The sequence below is a fragment of the Pipistrellus hanaki genome (genome assembly GCF_964339955.1).
Source record: "Pipistrellus hanaki genome assembly, chromosome: 14".
Lineage (NCBI taxonomy): Eukaryota > Metazoa > Chordata > Mammalia > Chiroptera > Vespertilionidae > Pipistrellus > Pipistrellus hanaki.
This window is the reverse complement of record NC_140516.1, coordinates 40,013,772-40,035,156: the sequence shown is the minus strand read 5'-3', so window position 1 is coordinate 40,035,156 and position 21,385 is coordinate 40,013,772. Positions and strand designations below refer to the sequence as shown.

General features: G+C 36.8%; 1 protein-coding gene across 2 annotated transcripts; it reads left to right on the top strand.

Moving 5' to 3' along the window:
- Nucleotides 1–1,639: 1,639 nt before the first annotated feature.
- PCGF6 (polycomb group ring finger 6) lies at nt 1,640–20,735 on the top strand. Of its 2 annotated transcripts, none has more exons than XM_084903887.1 (10): nt 1,640–2,268; nt 3,207–3,306; nt 3,399–3,495; nt 4,526–4,581; nt 4,681–4,740; nt 5,523–5,631; nt 9,932–9,959; nt 13,352–13,450; nt 15,667–15,753; nt 18,271–19,507. In XM_084903887.1, the coding sequence occupies exons 1-10, from the start codon at nt 1,921–1,923 to the stop codon at nt 18,352–18,354; spliced, it is 1,068 nt and encodes a 355-aa protein (XP_084760013.1). In that variant the 5' UTR covers nt 1,640–1,920; the 3' UTR covers nt 18,355–19,507. The 2 variants fall into 2 exon arrangements, with proteins under 2 accessions (XP_084760013.1, XP_084760014.1); XM_084903888.1 differs by lacking the exon at nt 18,271–19,507 and adding an exon at nt 19,517–20,735 and having other exon boundaries at nt 1,643–2,268.
- Nucleotides 20,736–21,385: the final 650 nt, after the last annotated feature.

The following is a 21,385-nucleotide window of genomic DNA, read 5'->3' as shown; positions in this document are numbered from 1 at the left end:
CTTTGGTGTTTCTATCTCTCTCTCTTAAAAAAAAAAAACCAATAAAAACATATGTTTTTAAAAAAGATAAATGCACATGTTGTTTTCTCAGACATTTCCAAACTGTCCTCAAGATTTCTACCAATTAGCAATCCTATAAACAGTACAAAAGTGACTGTTTCATCACCAGAATGTTTTGTTACTTTTTAATTTTTGCTATTCTGATAGGTGGAAAATGTTACCTTAGTGTGGTTTATCATCTTCATTTTTTTAAATATATATTTTATTGATTTTTTTTGCCCCCCTCCCTCCCTCCCATACATACTCTCCCTCCCCAGAGTTTTATGTCCATTGGTTGTACTTATATGCATGTACACAAGTCCTTCGGTTGATCTGTTATCTCCCCCAGATCTTCCTCCCCTCCCCACTGTAATTTCACAGTCTGCCTGTTGCTTTACTGTCTCTATATCTGTCTCTTGGTTCATCAATTTATAATGTTCTTTATCATCCACAAATGAGTGAGGTCATGTGGTGTTTCTCTTTCATTGATTGGTTTATTTCACTCAGCATCATCATCATTTTTTTTTTACATAGAGTAAAATTGATTTTTTTTTTTTTTTGCGTGCAGTTCTGTGAATTTCAACACATAGATTTGTGTAACCACCTGCATTCTCAGAATACAGAACCATTCCATCACTCTAAAAACTCCCTCATGCTAGCTTTTTGGAATCAAATTCTTCCCCCACCTCTAACCTCATTGATCTCTTCTGTCTCCAAAGTTTTAACCTTTCTAGAATGTCATAAAAATGGAATTATACAATATGTTACCTCTTGAGATCAGCTTGTTTCACTCAGCATAATGCCTTTGAGATTGATTTATTGTTTAACTAGAGGCCTGGTGTACAAATCTGGCTCTCTAACATCCCCCAAGGGGTCCTGGATTGTATGAGGGCACAGGCCAGGCTGAGGGACCCCACTGGTGCATGATCAGGGCCAGGGAGGGACCACAGAAGGACTCCAGAGCATGTCTGGGCCTATCTGGTCCCAATCTCCAGGACCCCAGTAGCAAGTAACCTACCTGCCTGAGTGTCGACCCCCTGGTGGTTCGTGTGCATCATAGCAACTGGTTGAACAGTCAAACTAACTTAGCATATTAGGTTTTTATTATATAGGATGTTCTAATGTTGGCTTTTATTATATAGGATGTTCTAATGTTTCATCTCTTTTTTAAAAATATTTTTTTTTATTTGAGAGATGAAGGGAAAGAGAGAGAAATATCAATAATGAAAAGGAGAAAAAGGATAAGAATTTAAAAAATGAAAATATATGAAAAAAAAATCAGTGATAAGAGAGAATCATTGATAGGCTGCCTCTTGCACACCTCACACTGGGGATCAAGCCAGAAACCCAGGCTTGTGCTCTGGTGGGGAATTGAACCAAGGACCTCCTGGTTCATAGGTCAGCACTTAATCACGGAGCCACATTGGCAGGGTTATCTTTTCACCTGGTGAAGAATATTTGGATTGTGTATTGGTTTCCTACAGGTGTCAAACAAAAGTACCAAATTGTTCATGTGCTAGTATATAATTATATATACACTGCTAGTACGTATATAAAAATATAGTGCTCTGTGATCAGTCATGCAGACAAATTATTGCTATCCGAAATGATACCAATTTAGTTGTTTTTAAAAGGCAGTGAAGAGAGCGCCAGCCTTTCAAAAAAAAAATGGTTTACAACTCTCTTAAGATGCCGCCTGCAAGCCCCGCCCCACACACCTGAGCGGCCCCGCCCACGCCAGGGCTTAGGTGAGGCTCCGTGGACCACATTTCCCAGCGGGCCCCGCATTCTCCGCGCCTGCGCACGCCGGCCGGGGCTGCTGGAGCAACTCCCGCGCTATCCAGCCGCCTGGTCGCTTCTCGCCCGGTGTCCGACCTGGGCATGGAGGGGGTCCCGGTGCTGACGAGGGCTAACGCGGCCGCCGCCAAGGCGGAGGGAGCCGCAGCCATGCCGTCCCCACGGCCCACCTCCCCTCCCGCCCTCACCCCGGCGCCCGCCGCGGGCGAAGAGGGTCCGCCGCCTCTGGCCGAGGCGGGGGCTCCGGGCTGCTCGAGCTCCCGGCCCCCGGAGCTGAAGCCGGAGCGCAGCCTGGGCCGCTTCGTGGACGAGGACGAGGAGCTGGAAGAAGATGAGGAGCTGGAGGAGGAAGAAGAGGAGGAGGAGGAGGAGATGAGCCACTTCTCGCTGAGGCTGGAGGGGTGCCGGCCGGAATCCGAGGACGAGGAAGAGGTATGTGTCACCCCGGGGACCCCGCCGCGGCCTCCGGGACGCAGCCGGCCGAGCCCCCAGCTCGCCCCTGCAGCCTCGGGCACTGGCGTCGACCTCCGCCCCTCCCTGCCTTGCCTGCCCGGGCACGTGGCGCGGACTGGCCTTTCCCGCCCCGCTTCCTTGCGGAGTCATTTTGTGCGGTTCCTGCAGATCGCTTAGGCTCCCCGGGTCCGACTGACTGGTTTTCTTAAGTAATTATTGAAGCTGCTGCGTGCCAGGCGGGTGGGCGCCCAGGATACCGTGCTCCTGCCACCCTGGAGCTTTCAGTCCGGGTGTTGGGAGGATGGCAAACCCTTCGCCAATCTAGCCAGTCTCTTATTAAGAAGATTTTTTTATTTTTATTTTTTTAAATGTGGTAGCGCATGCTTCTTCAATTAGGGAATAGTACACCTAGCCAATCAGAATTACTATGTTAAACTTAAGCTTCAGTATCTGGAAAGTTTGCCCGTTTTTTAAAGTGACTCATAAAGCAAGATGCCCCATCATCTGGCAAAACACTGTATATCCAAAGGAATGGGATGTGTTTGAAACATTGGTTTATATCGTATTATTGTAACTTCCAGCCCTCTGAAGGGTTGGAGGTTACTATAACATGTTTTTATGTTGCAAAGTAAGTTACATATTGGTTAAAATGAAATTTTGGGGTTATGGTTTTAAAATTTAAGAAGGTAGGCCTGTGCCAGGTAACTCAGTTGGTTAGGTAGGTAGGGTGTCGTCACGCTATGTCAAGGTTTCAGGTTAGAGTCCAGCCAGGGCACATACAAGAAGCAGTCAATGAATGGATACATAAGTGAAACAGCAGATCTGTGTTTCTCTCCCTCTCAAATCAGTAAATAAAATAAAATTGGAGAAGGCAAGGGCTTGCTTGTATTTTAAAACTATTTCCATTGCATTTGCAGCGCCTGATTAATCTCTCTGAGCTGACCCCATACATCTTGTGTTCCATTTGCAAAGGTTACTTAATAGATGCAACTACCATTACAGAATGTCTTCATACATGTAAGCATATTGTACACGTTTCTGAATAACGTATTCAAATTTTTGAAATGTCTTGAAAGCATCCTAATGTAAAGCATTTTCTTTTTCAACAGTTTGTAAAAGCTGCATTGTAAGACATTTTTACTATAGCAACAGATGTCCAAAATGCAACATAGTAGTACATCAGACACAACCTCTTTATAACATAAGGTAAGAAGAATATTTAAGTGCAGTTTATATTTTAAGTATGCTTTTTCTAAAAGCTTGAAGTTGTGTTTTTGGGGAATATATTCGCAAAATTAGAAGAAAGGAAACTATTTATTCTTTAAAGAAACACATATAGAGTACTTACTGTGTACCAGGCACTGTGATATCTGCTGGGGACTTCATTTAAAAAAAAAAAGCAGGGGAATTTTTTTTCCTGAAGATTTTAATTCCATCATTCAAGTTAATGAGGCTAGTTTAGGCTTGTCGTTTTCAGTATATTTAGAATTCTACTTTCTAAAAGTGATACCTGAAAAAAAACAAACAAACAAAAAACTGGCCTCTTTAGAATAACGTGTCTACTGTAGGTCATTGTGGCTTATTAATCAGATTTTCAGTTCATGGTCAGTTTCCTAAGGAAAGAAAAATACTAAACGTGGATTGCTTTAGTTTGTTCAGCAAATACTATCACGTTTTTACTACCTCCATAGACGAGTGCTTTGCAGACGATACACGGAACCTCAAAATACAGTATCTGCCTTTAAGCTTACATTCTTTTTTTTTTTTAATATATTTTATTGATTTTGTACAGAGAGGAAGGGAGAGAGATAGAGAGTTAGAAACATCAATGAGAGAATCATTGATCAGCTGCCTCTTGCACACCCCCTACTGGGGATGTGCCCGCAACCAAGGAACATGCTCTTGACGGGAATCGAACCCGGGACCCTTCAGTCCCCAAGCCGACACTCTATCCATTGAGCCAAACCGGTTTCGGCAAGCTTACATTCTTATCAAGGGAATAAAAACAGCACACCTGGAACAATTTAGCAAACTCTTGAAGAACCTTTGATTATAATTATGATTATACATAATTACTTGAGGTTCTCTTAAATGAGAGCCATGAGTGCCATCTAAAAGTAATTCACCTCTAAGAAAGTCGATAGCCACTCCCAAGTACTTACAAAGCCTCATTCACTCTGTACCAAAATGCATTTTCCTGAATTCTGAGGTGTTCTCCATCCTTTCCTTTTATTAGGTTGGACCGGCAGTTACAAGACATAGTGTACAAATTAGTGATCGATCTAGAGGAAAGTAAGTTTATTTTATTACATAGTTATGAATCCCAGAATCTCTCTAACTCTACGAGTTACATTTAAAGTGTAATTTAGTCTGTGTTTTATCATTTTTTAGGAGAAAAAAAGCAAATGCATGATTTCTATAAAGAAAGAGGTCTAGAAGTACCTAAACCTGGTAAGTTTGGGTGTGTACTATAATGGATGTATAGATTAAAGAACACTTTAATGATAGCGGGTTATTTTATGGCCAAAGAGAGGAAGATTTGGAAGGTAATATGGTATAATCCAATTTAATCATTTATATTTATTTATAAGAATTAAAAAGTACAGGCTCTGGAGCTGAATTGTGTGAGTTTGATCCTAACTCTATCACGTTAGTTGGCAAATTACTTCAATGTCTCAGTTTCCTCAATACAAAGCACTAAAGCAGTGCCTGGAACATAGTAACTGCTGAACCATTAGTTTTAATGATGATGCTAATGTCACAGTATGGAAGTTAGATAGATTTGAGTTTAAGTCCACTTACTATGTGGATTGTAAAACATTAGGCAAATTGCCTAATCTCACTAAACGGTAATCTCCGTTTCTTTACAGTTAAAAAAAAAAAAGTAAGAATAGTTTCTTTGCCACGGAATTATAACAAGGATTAAATGAAATGATGTATATAAAGTGCTGAGCATATATATAAACCCCCTGGCACATAGTGCTTGTTTAGGGCTATTTACAACCGTTGCTGTTACGATGAGCTCTTTCTGTGGCCCTGATAGACCAGCCACACATGTCTGCCTTCCATTATGGATTGGTCCCCAAGCTTGCCTCTAATTGCACTGGCTGTAGATTGAGTTCTTTATGATCTTGTAGTCAACAGAGTTATAATACCTGTGCAATTACTTTTCAGAGATCTCAATTTATGAAGTTTTTATTCTAACTCAGCTTTTTGGTTTGGCTGTCAAATAGCTGTTCCACAGCCAGTCCCGTCAAGCAAAGGAAGATCTAAAAAAGCCTTAGAATCAGTGTTTCGGATTCCACCTGAACTTGATATGTCTTTGTTACTAGAATTCATTGGGTGAGTATCCTAAACCTTTCTACCTCTTAACCTTAAAATAAAAAATGTTTAAAAGTCCCAACTGTTATTTAATCATCCTGGACTTAAGTAAAATCAAATTTTTCTGATTTCCTTTTAAAAATTATTTATGAAATATTTAAGACAGAAAAAGATCTAATACGTGCTTGTATCTCCACCAGCGGACTTAGGAAATAAGCCATTCTTATATGGCAGAAGCCTCTTGGCTACCTGTTCATTCTTTTTCCCTTTAGAGTTTAATAACAACAATCCTAAAAGTGATGTTTGTCATTCCCCTGCATTTTTAATGTATTTGCCACTGTGTATCTATTTCCAAGCAATATATAGAATTGTTTTTGCCCATTTAAAAACTGGAAATGGCCCAGACGTGCCTCAGTGGTTGAGCATCAACTCAATGCACCAGGACAGTGGTTGGCAAACTCATTAGTCAACAGAGCCAAATATCAACAGTTCAACGATTGAAATTTCTTTTGAGTGCCAAATCTTTTAAAGTTAAATTTTTTCTAATGCCACTTCTTCAAAATAGTCTCCCCCAGGCCGTGGTATTTTGTGGCAGAGCCACACTCAAGGGGCCAAAGAACCACATGTGGCTTGCGAGCCACAGTTTGTCGACCACGGCATCAGGACATCGCCTATTTGATTACCAGTCAGGCATGTGCCTGGGTTTACTGGCTTAATCCCCAGCAGAGGTTATGCAGGAGGCAGCTGATCAATGTCAATGTTTCTCTCTCTCCTTTCCTATTCCTCTCTGAGTCTCTAATGGGGGAAAGTTTTACTTTTATTTTTTAAATTTTTATTTATTGATGTGAGAGAGAAAAACATCAATTTGTTGCTTCACTTATTTATGCATTCATTGGTTGATTCTTGTATATACCCTGGCCAGGGATCAAATCCACAACCTTAGTGTATCAGGATGACACGAATCAACTGAGTTACCTGACCACGACAAGTTTTACTTCTCAGTGTGTTTGCATATTTACTTTGTAACTTGATCTTTAATAAGTCTAATTAAAATTTAAAAATTGAAAGGAATTTCTATTTCTAAAAGTTATTTGGGGGAAATTTAATCTTTTCTACAATAGGTGCTCACAATCAGTATTTTTATACCATTTTTAAAAGTAGCAAGGATACACTTTTAAAAAGTGTCAGTATATGCAAAAATGGCAAATAGGTTACGGGTATGCCACCATTATCTCTTTGCTCACAGCAGAAATCAGTAATTAAGCATGGCAGGCTTTCCTAATGAGAGAGACTTGACAGCTGTGTTCAAGGCAGTCCTTACCACTTGCAATAGTTGTTATGTTAACACATTCTTTGCTATAGAAAAAAGAGCCCTCACTTGGAATAAGGAGATCTAGATTTAAGTTCAACCTACTTCCTTTGTTATCTAGCTTTGTAAACTTAAACAAATTGCTTTTTGTTTATTCATAAGATATGTATTAACCAGTTAACCACCACGATATTTTGAATTTAATTAAAAAAGGTCTGCCACATGAGTCTATAGTGGCTTATGGTGTACAAATGGTTAAGGCCCTGCCATGTACCAGCATAGCTACTATGTCTAGCTGCTGGGAATATAGTTTGAATAAGTCAGCTTGCCCTCATGGAACTTTTAATTTCTTAGAACTTCAGTTTCTCAATCTGTAAAACAAGACAATTGAACTTGATGATTATGCTGGGTAGTCTATCTGTTTTCAAATGATTCTGAGAAAGAAAGCTTTCAGTGCAGCAGGGAGTCCTTTTTTGTTGTTTTTGATATTTAATATTTTTATTGATTTCAGAGAGGAAGGGACAGGGAGAGAGAGACGGAAACATCAATGATGAGAGAGAATGATTGATTAGCTGCGTCCTGCACGCCCTACACTGGGGATTGAGCCCCCAACCTGGGCATGTGACCTTGACTGAAATCACTGGAACCCTTCAGTTTGCAGGCTGATGCTCTATCCATTGAGCCAAACTGGCTATGGCCAGCAGAGGGTCCTTTTGAAAGAGAACTTCCATTGGCAAAGAGGTTTTGTTTGTTTTTTATATCCCCTGTCCCCAGAATTAAATCCCCATGTTTTCACTGCATGAAAAAGCTTTTGTGTCTTCACAAAAGTCAAGCTACCATAGGAAGCTCTTTCGGGGCAGGGGACAAATACCAGGTGAGTTTTAACCTGATGTAAGTACAAGGGCAAGTTTGGTTCCACTGGGGACCCTGCCAGAATTGGGAGAGCAAAAAAGCTCAGGTAGGTTTAGCCTGTGGATAGTGACTTTCAACCACTGGAACATGAAATTAGATTTCCCCCTAAATTGAGTATTCATACTTCTCCTTCTTGTTCTTCAGTTTTTATGTTTAAAGTAGAGACTAAAAAGAAATACTCTCAGGCAGTATAGTGTATATAGAAAGAGCATAGGCTTTGAAGAGCCTCTAACTCAAGATATGTAAGCTACATAGGATGTAGCTTAACTTCTCTGATCATCAATTTCCATATTTTTATTTTTAAATTGGGGATTATAAGTCACTGGATTATTATAAGAATGAACATATGGTAATCCTAACATGTCTAAACTATTAAACCCTGTAAAGTGTTTTTTTTGCAGTTGTATGGTGGTTAAGGACTATGACCAAGAATCTCATTGAGGACTACTTAAAATGCAAGAAATAAACAATCTTGATTTTTGTCTCAGAAAAAGAAAAAAGAAATCTATCTTTTAAAGGTTACTATAGAGAAAAAAAAGAAAACCATTCAATTATAATAGAATAAAAAGCAAAAGGAAATTTTACTTTATACTGGAAAATGTTAGAATGCTACATACTGGGAAATCTGAATATTAAGAACTAGTGACCTGGTACACAGATTTATGCACATTGAAATGAAATTATTAGGAAGGTAACCAAGATGGGCCAGACATGCTCTGGAGCCAACCTCCCATGGTCCTTTCCCGTCTACCGAGTGATTGGGGACCCTCTAGCAGGTGGGGTCCCTTGGCTTGGCCTGTGGAGATTGTGCCGAAACAGGCTCTCTGACACCCCCCAAGGGATCCCGGAGTGCGAGAGGGCACTCTGCTCTTATACAGGGTGTGGAACCCAAACACAAATGTGCAGAAAACCAGATGCGGGGCTGACAGTGTCCCAGCAACAACATAACCCACAGCTGAAGGTAGAATCACGGGGCCCCTGAAGGAATCGGGCTCCCTCCTCTCTGGCTTCAGGGTGTGCCACCTGCGAACCACTGCTGCCAAGTCACTGCAGCTTTGTAGCTCCTGGGTTGAGCGTCTGCCCCTTGGTGGTAAGTGCACGTTATAGCGACCAGTCCGACGATGGGACACTTGGCATGTTAGCCTTTTATATATATGTAGATATACTAAAAAGTTAAGATTTCTAATAAATAACCATGATTTCCCCAAAGCTGTTGATACACCATGCAAAGCTTCATTACTAGCCAGATCTAGTGCAAGGACATATAATAAGACAGTTTTGATATGTCCAAATCTTAAACTTTAATAGTTCTGAAATTGGAAACTCCTGTAAGATACTATTGCATGTTCCAATAGCTTTGCCAAAAAAGAAACACACAGATAATAGTATGGTTTTTTCAATAAAGGGAAACCACAAAAAAATAAAAAGAAAGGAAATAAAAAGAATATCATTTTAACTCCTGGAAATATACAAAGTAGTGTAACCTAGCCAGTGTGGTTCAGGTTGTGTCGACCTATGAACCAGGCAGTCATAGTTCAATTCCTGGTCAAGGCACTTCCCCAGGATGTGGGCTTGATCTTCAGTGGGAGGTCTGAAGGAGGCAGCTGACCGATTCTCTCATCAATTTTTCTATCTCCCCTCTCACTGAAATCAGTAAAAATATTTAAAAAACAAAAACATAATATAAAATACCACTGCCCTTTTTTTACCACCAGGTGGCAGAAATGACAATTAACTACACTTGTTTATATCGTAAAGCAGTGTTTCCCAAACTTTTGACATACGTGTACCCGTTCTATAATTTTCATAATGCTGAGGACCCCTCGTACTCATGAGAACGTAGAATTAGGCGCAGCTAAGCACGGTGCAGTGCATATCCCCACCAAACTCCGGTGCAACGCGTACCCCCACCAAACTCTTGCCATACCCCTGGGGTATGGGTACCACACTTTGGGAAACACTGTGATCTAAAGGGTTAGGTATCCATGTTTAAAAATTAAAGTGATGTTCTTTAAATGTTTATATGTTATTTTCCTGTGTCAGGTGGTTAAACATATAGTTTAAAGTATTTTATTGATTAATTTTGCTTTCATTTTTCAGTGCTAATGAAGGCACAGGACATTTTAAGGTATTTTACTTTTATTTTTCATTTACTTTACAAGAGGACTCTGTAAAAGTTTAAGAATCAGATATGCAATCATATGGCTATTGTCTTCAATTGCAATAAAGAGTGTTTTATAAATAAAAGTTTTTGAAATATGAAGTACATTCAATAATGCTCATAATAGGTTTATGAGAAAATAATAAGTAGGAATTTGTTATTAATTCAGACTGTAGTAAAAGGAAGAATAAGTAACTTTCAAAAGTCTAAAGATAAATACTATCTTAATTTGGTGATAAAAAAATGTTTTAAAGCATTTTTTGCATAGTTGGCATTTAGAGTTAAGTATGAGCTTAAAATTTCATTTGCATGTAACATTTTTAGCTCAAGTTAACCTGCCCCAACTTGTTACTTGGCAAGCTAATTGTTTTTCTTTTAATTCTGTATTTATAGTGGAATTCTAGTTACAGATTTTGACATTATAACTCAGTATTCTCTACTACCTAAAAAGATGTGTTTATATCTTATCTTTGAATTCAAATAAATATATCTGACTAGAATGATTTCTGGTTATTAAACTTTTGACCATGTAGATTTATAGCATGAAAATTATAAACCCTGTTCGTTCAATTTAAAAGCAGTAATTTAGTTCAGGAAAGTTTTTAAGCTTTTAATTATGCAAACTTTTAAACATACTGAAAAGTAGGCAAAATAAAACCTTCATGTATCCAACACTTAGCTTTACCACTACACTAATGGCCAATTTAATATCTTATACCTCCATCTACTTACCTTCCTTCTGGTATTACTCGTAACAAAGCCCTATCATTTTGCTACTTCATTTGTAAATGTTTCAGTATTAAAATATATCTTTTTTTAATGACCATGTATCATACCCAAAAAAGTTACAAAAATGTCAGTATCATGAAACATAAAAATACAGTGTCAGAACTATTCTAGATTAAAGGAGATGACAGAAACATGACAGTAAAGTATAATATATGATCCTTTATTAACAATAACTCTTATCTGCTTCCTATGTGCCAGGAATTTTTACATACATCATATTACAATACTTTCCTCATGATAATTCTCTGAAATAGATGCCATTATCCCTATTTACAAATGGGAACATGGATGCACAGAAAGGTTTGAAAACTTACCCGAAGATTTATAGATAGAAAATTAACAGAACCAGGGTTTAAACCCAGGCAGTCAGCCTGTCTTTGGAATACCTGCACTTAACAACTATACTATGTACTACACTAAGGTAATAAGAGATAGATCTGTTGACAGGGAAGGTCTCAAGAAACCAAACTATAACCCTGGCTGGTGTGGCTCAGTTGCTTGGGACATCTGCCTGTGCAATGAGAGGTTGCCAGTTTGATTCCCTGTCTGGGCACATACCCGGTTTTGGGCTTGATCCCCAGTAGGGGGTGTGCAGGAAGCAGCTGGTCAATGTTTCTCTCTCCCTCTCCCTTTCTTTTTCTTTTTCTTTTTTTTATTTTATTTATATTTTATTGGTATTTTACAGAGAGGAAGGGAGAGAGATAGAGAGCTAGAAACGTCGATGAGAGAGAAACATCGACCAGCTGCCTCTTGCACACCCCCTACTGGGGATGTGCCCGCAACCAACGTACATGCCCTTGACCGGAATCGAACCTGGGACCTTTCAGTCTGCAGGCGGACGCTCTACCGCTGAGCCAAACCGGTTTCGGCATCCCTTTCTGAAATCAATAAAGACATATTTAAAGAAAAGAAAAGAAAGCTGAGCACTGTCATAGAGAAAAAACATGCCTCACCTGCCTATATTCTCTTGGTAGTCATTCTGGGCACACCCTCTCTGCTAGTGCTAGAGAAACACTGCTCAAGTTTTCTAGTTCTGATTACCCCGGCATTTCATTTACATTAGATATAATCCTTAAAATGTCTTCAAAGAGAGTGGCTGGATAGTATTAGTTTCTACGTTAAAACTATGTGGTCTTTCCACCTGTTACCTCAGACCATTGGATCAGATTCCAGCCACATATGTCTAGATATTAATCTTTTTATTTTAACTTACAAAATAAAACACTTTATTACAGAAAATTTCAAACATACAAAAGTAGACAGACTCTATAATAATAAAAGCGGAATATGCTAATTAGACCAGACATCCTTCCAGACAAAGCCAGAGCTGTGAGGGTCAAGGTGGCTGCCGCAAGTGCGGATCAACTCCCTTGCACGAATTTCATGCATTGGGCCTCTAATAGTATAATAAACACCCATGTACACATCACTCAAATCATTATAAATTTATGGCCAATCTCATTTCATCTATGCCTTCATCACTTGTCTTATTCTCATATATTTTGAAGCAAATCCCAGACTATATCTTAGTATATAATTCAGTTTGTTTCTAAAAGATAAAGACTTTTGCCGGGACCGGTTTGGCTCAGTGGATAGAGCGTCAGCCTGGGGACTGAAGGGTCCCGGTTTCGATTCCGGTCAAGGGCATGTACCTTGGTTGCGGGTGCATCCCCAGTGGGGGGTGTGCAAGAGGCAGCTGATCGATGATTCTCTCTCATTGATGTTTCTAACTCTCTATCCCTCTCTCTTCCTCTCTGTGAAAAATCAATAAAATATATATATTTTTTTAAAAGATAAAGACTTTTTACAAACATAATAATGATACTAATATTTTTTAAATTAATAGTAATAGCCCTAGCTGGTTTGGCTCAGTGGAGAGAGCGTCAGCCTGCGGACTGAAGAGTCCCAGGTTTGATTCTGGTCAAGGGCACATGCCTTGATTGCGGGCTTGATCTCAGTAGGGGACGTGCAGGAGGCAGCCAATCGGTGATTCCCTCTCATCATTGATGTTTCTATCTCTCCCTCTCCCTTTCTGAAATTAATAAAGAAATATATTTTTAAAAATAATAGTAATAACTTAATCAAGTATCCACATTCTATTTAAATTTCCTACATTGTCTCATTAAAATTGTTTCATAGATTAGTTTAAATTAGGATCCAAATAAGATTCATACTAGTAATTGGTTGATAGATCTCTTATTTATAACCCTTACATCTTTTTTTAGTCTGGTAGTTTCACCCCCATCTTTTTTCCCCCCCTTAGAATCTTTTTATTGAAGACACCAGGTTTTAGACATTTAATGTCACTTTGTCAATAAATTTCACTCTATGTTTTATTGTTGATGAGGTAGTAAAATAAACCAGTAAGCCTTTGTATTGTTAATATGCCTTTCAGAGAGGGAAAACTTAGCAGAAAAATTTTTTTCTTTGATAGCTAAACTAACTCAAATTTTGTAGTAATTTTCATAAATCTGTTGAATCATCTTTGCTATAAAATCTGCTTTAGGGTTTATACACTTTATCTATACTTAATCTGAATATTTGTTTATTCATTCATTTCTTTTTTGTAGCCATTGGAGAAGAAGTTTGTCCGAGTTTCAGGAGAAGCAACTATTGGGCATGTAGAAAAATTCCTCAGACGAAAAATGGATCTTGATCCAGCTTGTCAGGTAGAGTACATGTGTAAAAGGACGGGTAAAGATGTGAGGTTGCCTTACAAAGAATTGTCTCTAGATTTTCATGCAGTGGCTTTTGGCTTATGATATTATAGATATTGTATATGCCAATTGATATTGGTACAGAGTGATTCCCATGCCAACTTCAATCATATTTGACTTACTGTCTGTTCCTCCCTGCCATTGATGACCATATATGAGACCCCTCAAAATATCTGTCTAATATAGACCCTATTCATTTTTTTAAGGATTGAAAGTATTTCCCATTATAACTATATAATACTTTCTTGTTGTAAAATGAAAACCTCAATCCTAATGTATTTTTGAACATAAAGTGTAATTATACTCGTGGATTTAATGTGGGTCACTGAAAATGCACATTTATATAATTTTGCTTTTTCATTAGTCAAATTTAAAAGGGATTTTTATTCTGTATCATGTGTAAAATTTCATAGAATAATATTTATTTAAAATATCTATTTGCTCTTTAGTAAATTAATAGATATTTTAAAGCTGGCTGAAATTTTGCTGGTGTTTTTACGACCAATATCTATTCTACTAAATATATATTTAATATATTAAGTATATTAAATTCAATGAAATGTGACTTCTCTTACTGAGCTTGACATAATGCTGGCTGTATCTTATCCATCTGAAGTTTATCACATTGTAGCCACAACATATTTGAGGTTATTCTTAGTCTTTTGGTTAGAAATAGATAGCTATTTAGAGACTTCTGGACAAAGAATTGTGAGCAATCCCATAACAGTTTATTGTTGCTAAAAGCATAAATCATAAGACTTGAACCTGATTTTATAGTTTTAAGCAACGTAGCATGCAAAAGCACTTTTTCTAGGATATAGATTATATCCTCTGGCTAGATATTGATCAGAGTATAATCACCATGATAAGTTTCACATTTGGTGTTTTAAGAAATTTAGTTGCCAGAGCTCTAAATTGGTTATATTGTATAAAAAAAATTTTTATTTTTTTCTTCATGTCATAGAATTCAAGGCTTTTAGCATTTTGAAATAAAATGATAAAAAAAATTGTTTAACCTTCAATTTTCTTTATCAACTCTTGGCTCTATAGGTAAATAATTTCTTTTCTATTCAGGAACTGTATAGCTGGTAACATTCATAAATTACTATTAAACCAAAATGTTAAAATAATGGAATTGTCAAATATGCAGACCTGTTAATTTATGTCTAAAATTATTAAGCCTTCTAAATACAAGAGAAGTAAAAGTTACTTCTACTTTGAGCAAAACATGGAACTAGTTAACCATTAAAGGGAAATTCTTGGTGAAGCCAGTCACTTGAGCTTGCTCTGCTGACCTTCTTTAAACCAGTTCGCTCCAGGTAGGAAATGTGTGCTTGTTGGCAGACATCTGACCTTCATATATGGTTATTTCCTAGCGGGAATGAATGGTTACTAGAGGACTGTTAAATTATTTAAAGTTATTTGTGGCAGATCAAAATAAAAAGAGAAGACAGTGTTAAAAGACAGATTGTGTACACATTGTAATTATGTTAATAAAACCATAAAATCTTGCCCCCCCAAAAAAAGGTATTATGAACTAAGAGGCGTAGGACATGGTAACTGATTGCATGTGAGAAGAAAGGAAAATTGGGAATCAGAGGTGATATTCTGGTTTAGAGGACAAGGAGAAATTTCATGCCATAAACTAAATAAGGACGTTAGGAGATGGAGCAAATTAAGATATGTATATAGTAATAAGACTGTTGAGGAACTGATTCCATTTAAGGCAACAGGAAAGGAGCACTCAATGAAAGAGAGAGGTTAAAATTTTGCTTTTCTAAGCAACTCAGTATACTGGAATTTTATTATACTATATTACTGTATAACTATTCTTTCTAGAGCATTCTGTATAAAAGTAGGTTTGTCTTAGAGCTGTGACATTACTAAAGGGCTTAAAAAGACCTCATTAAGATAATTCCATTCATAAAAAAGTTCCCTTCATGTTTACTTTACTGTTAGACTTAGTAAATAATTTTGATTACTGTCTGTCCTGTGCTATTACCTGCTCTGTCCTCTGATGCTCTTCATTATTTACTCTTGTAAAAAGTTTCTAACATTTTTCTTGAGAGTGTTTGATCCGTCTAAAAATAAAACAGCAAAGTGTAGTCTAAAAATAATTATGTTAATGTTTCCTAATTTTTTCATATGGTTTTTTTGTTTGCCTGTAGGTAGATATCATTTGTGGCGATCACTTGTTGGAGCGATATCAAACTCTAAGGGAAATTCGACGTGCAATAGGGGATGCAGCAATGCAGGTAGGTCTTAGATTTTATCATACTTAATGTCTTAACAGGCAAGTTATTTGATGGGGGGAAAAAAGCTCCATGTTATCAGTAAAATTTTAATAAATATTCTACAACTTTCTTAAAATTACCTGCACTATAAGTAATAAAGCTAACATTTATTGAATGCTAACTGTATGTTGGGCAATTTTTTTAAATGTTTTACATGGATTAGCCCTTTTATTCCTCAAAAATTCTATGGTGTAGATATTCTTTTCTCCCTATTTTATTTTTTATTAAAATATAGTTAATATGTAATATAAATTATTTTCAGGTATACAACATAGTTATTCAGTTATCCTCCATTTTAAATAGAAGGAAGCCAAGTTACAGAAAGGACATATAGTAACTTGCTCACAGTAAGTTAGTGAGTGAGCCATGGCTCAAAATGCAGGCAGTTTGATTCTAGAGGCCTCTGCTCTTTTTTCTCTGTCTTCATACTACAATAGAACTCTGAAGACCACTGGGCAAATACATCTGCAAGGACATTTTCGTAAGAAAAATTTGCAGATATTCATTTGGCGTTAGAGATTCACATACCATTTCTTGCTCAATAGGTAAGAAGTCATGGCAACTATTTTGAAGTTTTAATTAACCTGTAATGTGAGGAAATATAATGTAAAATCTCCTAGTCAGGATAAATGAGAAGCTAGATAGGATCTAAATATTAATGAAGAGAAAAGCAAGATCCACATATTCTAAGGTATTACTAAACCTAGAGTGATGAATTATTTTAAGAGCTGTATGGCTCTGAGAAGCTTATAAAGTACTAATGGAAATTTGATGAGCACCTCTGAGCTTAAATGAATTTTTGTTTAACTTGTTAGAAATATAATTCTTGCCCTAGCTGATTTGGCTCAGTGAATAGTGTCGGCGGTCCCGGGTTCAATTCAGTCAAAGACACATGCCTGGGTTGTGGGCTCAATTTCCAGTAGGGGGCATTGCAAGAGGCAGCCAATCAGTGATTCTCTCTCATCATTGATGTTTCCATCTATCTCTCCCTCTCCCTTCATCTCTGAAATCAATTTAAAGAAGAAAAAAAAAGGAGTATAATTATTTGTTTTGGTGTAATTGCTTATGCTCAGTGAACAACTACTTAAAATAAGAGGAAGAGTATTATAAAAATTGTCTTGTTGGTGTGGATTATACAGTACCTTGGAAGAAACAGAATGAATGCACACAAATACTCTTACATGCATACACAATTCAGGGGTGGTCAAAGTAGGTTTACAGTTTGTATGTCACAATGTCACACTTAGGTTCAATCTCATAAGTGCTCAAATTGCTGGCCTTCATTATTTATACATTCTTATAATCTACTTCCTAAACTTAAACACACTTTGACACCAAGTACTTTATAAACCTACTTTTGCCTACCCCTATATATATTAATATTTTAATGACAGTGAAATGCGTGAGTTTTGACAAGGACATATTCCTGTTTTAACTCAAACCACTTCTTGAGATTTGGAACACTGTTGTCACTCCCAGAGGCAACTCATTAATTTAAAGCATAGTGTATTTACAGAATTTTAAAACTACCATATAATCAATTTTAGAACATTTTTATCACCCAAAAATAAAACTTCATACTCATTAGTATCCATCCTCCAGCCTTTGTCAACCACTACTCTACTTTTTGTCTCCGGATTTATCTATTCAGGACATTTTATATAAATGGAATCATACAGTATTTTGTCCCTTCTCATTGCTGAATAATATTCCATTATATGGAAATTCACTATTCAAGAGAAGGCTAATACTTGAGCAGCAATGTAAGAATTAAGAAAGATCACCGAAGCAGAGATGTGTCATTTAGAGACCAAGGCTAAGGTCATCCACACATATGCAGATGTGAAAGTTGGACATTGAGGAAGGCTGGTAGGAAAAAAATTGATTCATTGGAGGAAAGTTCTATAGATAACCTGGATTATCAGAAAGACCAAGTGGGCCCTAGAGCAAATTAAACCTGAAACATCACTGGAAGCCAAAACGACAAAACTGAAGCTGTCCTACTTGTGGAGGGACGTGACTGGCAGTGGTGGGGCCAGTGAGGTGGTGGCTCCAGGCTGGCCAAGGCAGATGTTAGCAGGGACTCCCACCACCCTGCTTGTCACCCCACAGATTGGCCCTGATCTCTGGCCAGGCCTAGGAATCCTGTGCACTGGGCCTCTAGTAAATAATATTTGTATATTAATATAAATTTATGTGGAATTTAAGTATAATGAACCTATAGATATAAATTTGAATTATAAGTAATTATCTGATAAAATGTGATTTTATAATGTGTTGAAGTTTTGTGGTTTTGAAATCGCTTTTAAGTTGTATTTTCAGTTTTATATCTCTATATATCAATAGTTTTGCAAATGTTTTTCTTTATGAAATGTAATTTGCAAAAAAATCTTTATCTAAAATGTAATTGCATTCATGTAAAATGTTAATAGAATCTTTCTATTTGTGTTATAATACAAATTCATTTACTTTGATTAGGCTAATTGGTCTAGAGCAGATCTGATGCTCATGGGCCAAACATGGTATGGAATTATGCTTTATTTGGCTTATTCTGTGTTCTAAATTACCTGAGTTTAAATTCCTTTAACTAGGCATGTGTTTTCTGGTTTACTGCTGGTCTCAACATTCCTTATTGACTTACATACCTAACTCATATCTTCATTTGTTACTTTTTTAGCCCTTGTGGGCATTTGAATTTGTGAATCTTTTTCTAGAATTCTGGTGAGTTTTCATTAGAGTTGCCAGGAACAGAAACCAGATTGCAATGAGTTGAGCAGTGAATGAGAAATAAGGAAGCAGAGCCATGGAAAAGCTTAATAAAGAAGAAAAAGTAATAGCTAGAGCGGGATTGGAAATGCAAGGCATGCAGGCTGTCACTCTTCTTTGTTGCTCAAAGTAGGCCAATTGCTTGTGGCACACTTTCCCAATGAGTCTTTTTCTTTTTTTTCTTTTTTTTAAAGCTGGTTTCATAATAGATTAGAAAATAGTACCTTTAAAAGATAGATTTCTTGCTGGACGCAGCCTTGGTGAGAACACAAAGAATTAGGACCTGATAATAAGACAGGAGATAGACCAAAAAAAGCAGATAAAAAAGACTCAGAAGCACAGTATCTGGAGTCATTTAGTAGAGAGTTAAGTTTTCTAACACCCCCTGAATGAGGACATCGCTGTGTTACAACACAGTATAGTTACTGTTCATAATGAAGACTCTAGATATCAAAGGTTAAATTGTACTGAACAGTCTTTAAGGAAGAAGTAAAACAATGACATACTTAATGGATAAGAGTTCCAAAGTTTTCCCACTTATAATATTAGAGAGCTGCTGTTTATGTGGAAATGAATATTTAGTAGATCCATCATGCTTGATAATAATTGAATCTCTTTTTAGGGAAGCCCAATGCCTGGATGGTCTGTTAAGTAGTCTGTATAGAAGGAAAGGTGTATTTCTTTTTGTTCTTTTTGGAGGACTGTTTAGCCACAAACAACCCAGGCTAACTATGGATACCTGGTAGTTTCAGAATTGTCTCCTGAAAGTTATTAAAAGGTACATTGACAGGGAATGTAGGTGATGAGGTGAGTGAATAAGCAAATTTATTTATCTTGGACCCTTTATTCTCTTTAAAGAATTTCACATTAGTGTTGGGTTATGAAAAACAAACCATCTTTGATTTGATTACTTATATAACTATTTCAAATAACTGCAAAAACACTTATTTCTTTTCAGGATGGTCTTCTGGTCCTTCATTACGGTCTTGTGGTTTCTCCTCTGAAAATTTCTTGAAGATTCTAAGAGTATCAGGAGGGAGGAGAGAAACAAAACACGGTGGCTTCTGCAGGCTTGCATCTCACCAAAGATTTTTATAAAACGTAATTGCTGCCATTTTGTGCTAAGACATAACAACTGTTTTGAGCACCAAGCATCATAATATTTATAAATACAACTTGGAATGCTAGAATGCATCTGTTTTACTAGCAACTATATAGAAAAAGCATCCATAGCTCAGGGGGAAATTTTCAAAGTACTGAATTTTTAAATTTCTTATGATTTCAAATACTTTGATGATGATTTTGGTTCCTAATTTTTTATGTAAATCAGTTACTACTTTCTTCATTGAGCTATATCCTTTTTAAGTTGGTGGTTTGGATTCTGCTCTCTGGGATGGTATCAGTAGGGCAGAAAGGAAGGAAGAATGCTTTTAAAATGAAAATTCAAAGCCAGTCTTTGTTAAACTATACAGACTGTACCCCTTAAACAAAGACCAAAACTGTCTGCCACTTTTGTAGGTTGCCATCATATTGTGAACTTGTTTTTTTTTTTTCCTTCTTTTTTTTACCAGCAACACTACTAAAGAGATGTTATTCACTTCTAAATGGGATAAATTACCTGTGTGAGGAGACTATCTCCTATATGGTTTATGGCCCATACCATAAGACTTCAGTATAATAAAAACTTCTTTAACATACCGTAGAACAAAGCGTGCCTCTTTTGCAACAGATTTTTTATTTTTAGAAAGTTAATTTGATTAACATTCATTTTATTTTAAAGTACATAGTCTGATAAACAATACCTTGTAATGGCACTACTTATGAAAGTAATAAAGATTTTGAGAAGTTTACAGAATACTTATTCATTTTTCTTCAGCAAGTCAGTTTCATGTTCATTTTTCCATTACTTTGTCACTGGGACAAAGAATACGGGTGTTTGAGACCTCACTCACTTGTATACAGATTTTAGTTTTAAACATTATTTTCCCTAAGATTAGCATTTTGATAGCTTCCTAAAATAAATATTTTGTAGACTCTGTTTCACTACAAAATTTCCAATTCTTCTTAGAAACAATTACAATTGGGTAAAAATTGGCAATTGTTTTATACAAAATTTGTTAATTGTGTATGTTCTAACATTTAATAAAAATTTTAAAATAAAAATTTATTTTAACCTATTTTGAAATGTTTGCGCTTATTGTGGATTAGAAAAACAATAACTGTCAAAATTGTTTAAGAGATGAGGTATTGAATGAAAGTTAAGCTTTGCTGTCAAGTAGATCTTTTATAAATTTTGTAACCTTAACTAATTATATTAGATGTTGTTATTTTGCAATGGGCAGAATAGCAACTATGGAATTAATTGTCCCTTAAATATATTTTGCCCAAATTATTTAATATTTTTACTCTTGTCCCATGTTAACATATGTGTGTCAGGGATTCCCCAAAACCAGTGGTCGGCAAACTCATTAGTCAACAGAACCAAATATTAACAGTACAATTGAAATTTTTTGAGAGCCAAAATTTTTAAACTTCTTCTAACGCCATTTCTTCAAAATAGACTCGCCCAAATCGTAGTATTTTGTGGAAGAGCCACACCCAAGGGGCCAAAGAGCCGCATGTGACTCGTGAGTCATGGTTTGCCGACCATTGCCCAAGACCATGCTCGGGTTCAGTGGTTCACTAGAAGGACTCATGGAGCCCAGAAAAGCTATTATTTTCATATTTATAGTCTATTAGAGTGAAAGGATACAGATTAAATCAGCAAATGGAAAAGTCACAGGGCAGAGTCTAGGAGACCAGGCCCAAACTTCCAGTTATCCTTTCC

What these genes read in the sequence shown, in the direction of transcription:
- PCGF6 (XM_084903887.1), top strand. Translation starts at nt 1,921, where the DNA reads ATGGAGGGGGTCCCGGTGCTGACGAGGGCTAACGCGGCCGCCGCCAAG. An exon ending in TACAGAATGTCTTCATACAT is followed by an intron (nt 3,307 to 3,398) that starts GTAAGCATATTG and finishes CTTTTTCAACAG; the next exon opens with TTTGTAAAAGCTGCATTGTA. An exon ending in TCTAGAAGTACCTAAACCTG is followed by an intron (nt 4,741 to 5,522) that starts GTAAGTTTGGGT and finishes GCTGTCAAATAG; the next exon opens with CTGTTCCACAGCCAGTCCCG.